Here is a 5,860-nt window from a genome sequence, read left to right as displayed (position 1 = left end):
TTCTGCCTCTGCTTCTGTCTCTGCTTCTGTCTCTGCTTCTGTCTCTGCTTCTGTCTCTGCTTCTGTCTCTGCTTCTGCTTCTGTCTCTGCTTCTGCCTCTGCTTCTGCCTCTGCTTCTGTCTCTGCTTCTGCCTCTGTCTCTGCTTCTGTCTCTGCTTCTGTCTCTGCTTCTGCCTCTGCTTCTGTCTCTGCTTCTGTCTCTGCTTCTGTCTCTGCTTCTGTCTCTGCTTCTGCCTCTGTCTCTGCTTCTGTCTCTGCTTCTGCCTCTGTCTCTGCTTCTGCCTTTGCTTCTGCCTCTGCTTCTGTCTCTGCTTCTGCCTCTGCTTCTGTCTCTGCTTCTGTCTCTGCTTCTGTCTCTGCTTCTGCCTCTGTCTCTGCTTCTGTCTCTGCTTCTGTCTCTGCTTCTGTCTCTGCTTCTGCCTCTGTCTCTGCTTCTGTCTCTGCTTCTGTCTCTGCTTCTGCCTCTGCTTCTGTCTCTGCTTCTGTCTCTGCTTCTGTCTCTGCTTCTGCCTCTGTCTCTGCTTCTGTCTCTGCTTCTGTCTCTGCTTCTGTCTCTGCTTCTGCCTCTGTCTCTGCTTCTGTCTCTGCTTCTGTCTCTGCTTCTGTCTCTGCTTCTGCCTCTGTCTCTGCTTCTGTCTCTGCTTCTGTCTCTGCTTCTGCCTCTGCTTCTGCCTCTGCTTCTGTCTCTGCTTCTGTCTCTGCTTCTGTCTCTGCTTCTGCCTCTGTCTCTGCTTCTGCCTCTGCTTCTGTCTCTGCTTCTGTCTCTGCTTCTGCCTCTGCTTCTGTCTCTGCTTCTGTATCTGCTTCTGCCTCTGCTTCTGTCTCTGCTTCTGTCTCTGCTTCTGTCTCTGTTTCTGCCTCTGCTTCTGTATCTGATTCTGCCTCTGCTTCTGTCTCTGCTTCTGTCTCTGCTTCTGTCTCTGCTTCTGTCTCTGCTTCTGCCTCTGTCTCTGCTTCTGCCTCTGCTTCTGTCTCTGCTTCTGTCTCTGCTTCTGTCTCTGCTTCTGTCTCTGCTTCTGCCTCTGTCTCTGCTTCTGTCTCTGCTTCTGCCTCTGCTTCTGTCTCTGCTTCTGTCTCTGCTTCTGTCTCTGCTTCTGTCTCTGCTTCTGTCTCTGCTTCTGCTTCTGTCTCTGCTTCTGCCTCTGCTTCTGCCTCTGCTTCTGTCTCTGCTTCTGTCTCTGCTTCTGCCTCTGTCTCTGCTTCTGTCTCTGCTTCTGTCTCTGCTTCTGTCTCTGCTTCTGCCTCTGCTTCTGTCTCTGCTTCTGTCTCTGCTTCTGTCTCTGCTTCTGTCTCTGCTTCTGCCTCTGTCTCTGCTTCTGTCTCTGCTTCTGCCTCTGTCTCTGCTTCTGCCTTTGCTTCTGCCTCTGCTTCTGTCTCTGCTTCTGCCTCTGCTTCTGTCTCTGCTTCTGTCTCTGCTTCTGTCTCTGCTTCTGCCTCTGTCTCTGCTTCTGTCTCTGCTTCTGTCTCTGCTTCTGCCTCTGTCTCTGCTTCTGTCTCTGCTTCTGTCTCTGCTTCTGCCTCTGCTTCTGTCTCTGCTTCTGTCTCTGCTTCTGTCTCTGCTTCTGCCTCTGTCTCTGCTTCTGTCTCTGCTTCTGTCTCTGCTTCTGTCTCTGCTTCTGCCTCTGTCTCTGCTTCTGTCTCTGCTTCTGTCTCTGCTTCTGTCTCTGCTTCTGCCTCTGTCTCTGCTTCTGTCTCTGCTTCTGTCTCTGCTTCTGCCTCTGCTTCTGTCTCTGCTTCTGTCTCTGCTTCTGTCTCTGCTTCTTTCTCTGTCTCTGCTTCTGTCTCTGCTTCTGCCTCTGTCTCTGCTTCTGCCTCTGCTTCTGTCTCTGCTTCTTTCTCTGCTTCTGTCTCTGCTTCTGCCTCTGTCTCTGCTTCTGTCTCTGCTTCTGTCTCTGCTTCTGTCTCTGCTTCTGCCTCTGTCTCTGCTTCTGCCTCTGCTTCTGTCTCTGCTTCTGTCTCTGCTTCTGCCTCTGCTTCTGTCTCTGCTTCTGTCTCTGCTTCTGTCTCTGCTTCTGCCTCTGTCTCTGCTTCTGTCTCTGCTTCTGTCTCTGCTTCTGCCTCTGATTCTGTCTCTGATTCTGTCTCTGCTTCTGTCTCTGCTTCTGTCCCTGCTTCTGTCTCTGCTTCTGCCTCTGCTTCTGTCTCTGCTTCTGCCTCTGATTCTGTCTCTGCTTCTGCCTCTGCTTCTGCCTCTGATTCTGTCTCTGATTCTGTCTCTGCTTCTGTCTCTGCTTCTGTCTCTGCTTCTGTCTCTGCTTCTGCATCTGTCTCTGCTTCTGTCTCTGCTTCTGCCTCTGCTTCTGTCTCTGCTTCTTTCTCTGCTTCTGTCTCTGCTTCTGTCTCTGCTTCTGCCTCTGTCTCTGCTTCTGTCTCTGCTTCTGCCTCTGTCTCTGCTTCTGCCTCTGCTTCTGTCTCTGCTTCTGTCTCTGCTTCTGTCTCTGCTTCTGCCTCTGTCTCTGCTTCTGTCTCTGCTTCTGCCTCTGCTTCTGTCTCTGCTTCTGTCTCTGCTTCTGCCTCTGTCTCTGCTTCTGTCTCTGCTTCTGCCTCTGTCTCTGCTTCTGTCTCTGCTTCTGTCTCTGCTTCTGTCTCTGCTTCTGTCTCTGCTTCTGCTTCTGTCTCTGCTTCTGCCTCTGCTTCTGCCTCTGCTTCTGTCTCTGCTTCTGTCTCTGCTTCTGCCTCTGTCTCTGCTTCTGTCTCTGCTTCTGTCTCTGCTTCTCTCTCTGCTTCTGTCTCTGCTTCTGCCTCTGTCTCTGCTTCTGTCTCTGCTTCGGTCTCTGTTTCTGTCTCTGCTTCTGTCTCTGCTTCTGCCTCTGCTTCTGCCTCTGATTCTGTCTCTGATTCTGTCTCTGCTTCTGTCTCTACTTCTGCCTCTGGTTCTGTCTCTGATTCTGTCTCTGCTTCTGTCTCTGCTTCTGTCTCTGCTTCTGCCTCTGATTCTGTCTCTGATTCTGTCTCTGCTTCTGTCTCTGCTTCTGTCCCTGCTTCTGTCTCTGCTTCTGCCTCTGCTTCTGCCTCTGCTTCTGTCTCTGCTTCTGTCTCTGCTTCTGCCTCTGCTTCTGTCTCTGCTTCTGTCTCTGCTTCTGCCTCTGCTTCTGTCTCTGCTTCTGTCTCTGCTTCTGTCTCTGTTTCTGTCTCAGCTTCTGTCTCTGCTTCTGTCTCTGCTTCTGTCTCTGCTTCTGCCTCTGTCTCTGCTTCTGTCTCTGCTTCTGCCTCTGTCTCTGCTTCTGTCTCTGCTTCTGTCTCTGCTTCTGCCTCTGATTCTGTCTCTGATTCTGTCTCTGCTTCTGTCTCTGCTTCTGTCCCTGCTTCTGTCTCTGCTTCTGCCTCTGCTTCTGCCTCTGCTTCTGTCTCTGCTTCTGTCTCTGCTTCTGCCTCTGCTTCTGTCTCTGCTTCTGTCTCTGCTTCTGCCTCTGCTTCTGTCTCTGCTTCTGTCTCTGCTTCTGTCTCTGTTTCTGTCTCAGCTTCTGTCTCTGCTTCTGTCTCTGCTTCTGTCTCTGCTTCTGCCTCTGTCTCTGCTTCTGTCTCTGCTTCTGCCTCTGTCTCTGCTTCTGCCTTTGCTTCTGTCTCTGCTTCTGTCTCTGCTTCTGCCTCTGCTTCTGTCTCTGCTTCTGTCTCTGCTTCTGTCTCTGCTTCTGTCTCTGTCTCTGCTTCTGTCTCTGCTTCTGGCTTTGCTTCTGCCTCTGTCTCTGCTTCTGTCTCTGCTTCTGTCTCTGCTTCTGCCTCTGCTTCTGTCTCTGCTTCTGTCTCTGCTTCTGTCTCTGCTTCTGCCTCTGCTTCTGTCTCTGCTTCTGTCTCTGCTTCTGTCTCTGCTTCTTTCTCTGTCTCTGCTTCTGTCTCTGCTTCTGCCTCTGTCTCTGCTTCTGCCTCTGCTTCTGTCTCTGCTTCTGTCTCTGCTTTTGTCTCTGCTTCTGCCTCTGTCTCTGCTTCTGTCTCTGCTTCTGTCTCTGCTTCTGTCTCTGCTTCTGTCTCTGCTTCTGCCTCTGTCTCTGCTTCTGCCTCTGCTTCTGTCTCTGCTTCTGTCTCTGCTTCTGTCTCTGCTTCTGCCTCTGTCTCTGCTTCTGCCTCTGCTTCTGTCTCTGCTTCTGTCTCTGCTTCTGCCTCTGCTTCTGTCTCTGCTTCTGTCTCTGCTTCTGTCTCTGCTTCTGCCTCTGTCTCTGCTTCTGTCTCTGCTTCTGTCTCTGCTTCTGCCTCTGATTCTGTCTCTGATTCTGTCTCTGCTTCTGTCTCTGCTTCTGTCCCTGCTTCTGTCTCTGCTTCTGCCTCTGCTTCTGTCTCTGCTTCTGTCTCTGCTTCTGCCTCTGCTTCTGTCTCTGCTTCTGTCTCTGCTTCTGTCTCTGTTTCTGTCTCAGCTTCTGTCTCTGCTTCTGTCTCTGCTTCTGTCTCTGCTTCTGCCTCTGTCTCTGCTTCTGTCTCTGCTTCTGCCTCTGTCTCTGCTTCTGCCTTTGCTTCTGTCTCTGCTTCTGTCTCTGCTTCTGCCTCTGCTTCTGTCTCTGCTTCTGTCTCTGCTTCTGTCTCTGCTTCTGTCTCTGTCTCTGCTTCTGTCTCTGCTTCTGGCTTTGCTTCTGCCTCTGTCTCTGCTTCTGTCTCTGCTTCTGTCTCTGCTTCTGCCTCTGCTTCTGTCTCTGCTTCTGTCTCTGCTTCTGTCTCTGCTTCTGCCTCTGCTTCTGTCTCTGCTTCTGTCTCTGCTTCTGTCTCTGCTTCTTTCTCTGTCTCTGCTTCTGTCTCTGCTTCTGCCTCTGTCTCTGCTTCTGCCTCTGCTTCTGTCTCTGCTTCTGTCTCTGCTTTTGTCTCTGCTTCTGCCTCTGTCTCTGCTTCTGTCTCTGCTTCTGTCTCTGCTTCTGTCTCTGCTTCTGTCTCTGCTTCTGCCTCTGTCTCTGCTTCTGCCTCTGCTTCTGTCTCTGCTTCTGTCTCTGCTTCTGTCTCTGCTTCTGCCTCTGTCTCTGCTTCTGCCTCTGCTTCTGTCTCTGCTTCTGTCTCTGCTTCTGCCTCTGCTTCTGTCTCTGCTTCTGTCTCTGCTTCTGTCTCTGCTTCTGCCTCTGTCTCTGCTTCTGTCTCTGCTTCTGTCTCTGCTTCTGCCTCTGATTCTGTCTCTGATTCTGTCTCTGCTTCTGTCTCTGCTTCTGTCCCTGCTTCTGTCTCTGCTTCTGCCTCTGCTTCTGTCTCTGCTTCTGCCTCTGATTCTGTCTCTGATTCTGTCTCTGCTTCTGCCTCTGCTTCTGCCTCTGATTCTGTCTCTGATTCTGTCTCTGCTTCTGTCTCTGCTTCTGTCTCTGCTTCTGTCTCTGCTTCTGCATCTGTCTCTGCTTCTGTCTCTGCTTCTGTCTCTGCTTCTGCATCTGTCTCTGCTTCTGTCTCTGCTTCTGCCTCTGCTTCTGTCTCTGCTTCTGTCTCTGCTTCTGCCTCTGCTTCTGTCTCTGCTTCTGTCTCTGCTTCTGTCTCTGCTTCTGCCTCTGTCTCTGCTTCTGTGTCTGAGTATTTATATCCTTAAATGTCCTTTTTGTATTCTCTCTCTCTTTTACTCGCTCTTCTTCTCCAGGGGAAAGCTAGGCTATTTGGATTCCCTGTTAGAACAATGTGGGAAACAAGTTGTGGCTGTCCCGCTCCTCCTCTCTGTGCTTGCCATTTTACTGTGGAGAGTGATGGATTTTTGAGTATTTCTTAAATGAACTGGGGAAGAGGAGAGATGCAAATAGACACATTTAGCGTGGTAGATGTGTGTGATAGATGGCACGTTCAGTTTGGATATCAATTTGTGAGTAAATCTGCAGAGATGATCACGTCTAGACAAATGAAGAAATGAGGGAGGAAAGATGGGAAGGACAGAGGGAGGAGGAGAAGGTTAGAAATTGAGAAGAAAAAT

The 5,860-nt window shown here is 51.0% G+C and overlaps 1 protein-coding gene and 1 pseudogene across 1 annotated transcript; both read right to left on the bottom strand.

Moving 5' to 3' along the window:
• Positions 1–1,657: 1,657 nt before the first annotated feature.
• On the bottom strand, positions 1,658–2,812 carry LOC135575015 (uncharacterized protein DDB_G0287625-like; the record flags this gene model as incomplete). Its single annotated transcript, XM_065027144.1, has 1 exon — positions 1,658–2,812. A coding segment is annotated over one exon (1,155 nt), but the record flags the coding sequence as incomplete, so codon positions are not given.
• A 249-nt stretch (positions 2,813–3,061) lies between these two features.
• Positions 3,062–3,519, bottom strand: LOC135575014 (serine/threonine-protein kinase fray2-like; annotated as a pseudogene).
• Positions 3,520–5,860: the final 2,341 nt, after the last annotated feature.

This window comes from Oncorhynchus nerka, linkage group LG14, assembly GCF_034236695.1.
Source record: "Oncorhynchus nerka isolate Pitt River linkage group LG14, Oner_Uvic_2.0, whole genome shotgun sequence".
Classification (NCBI taxonomy): domain Eukaryota; kingdom Metazoa; phylum Chordata; class Actinopteri; order Salmoniformes; family Salmonidae; genus Oncorhynchus; species Oncorhynchus nerka.
Note: the sequence above shows the minus strand (reverse complement) of the source record. Positions and strands in the feature narration are given on the sequence as shown.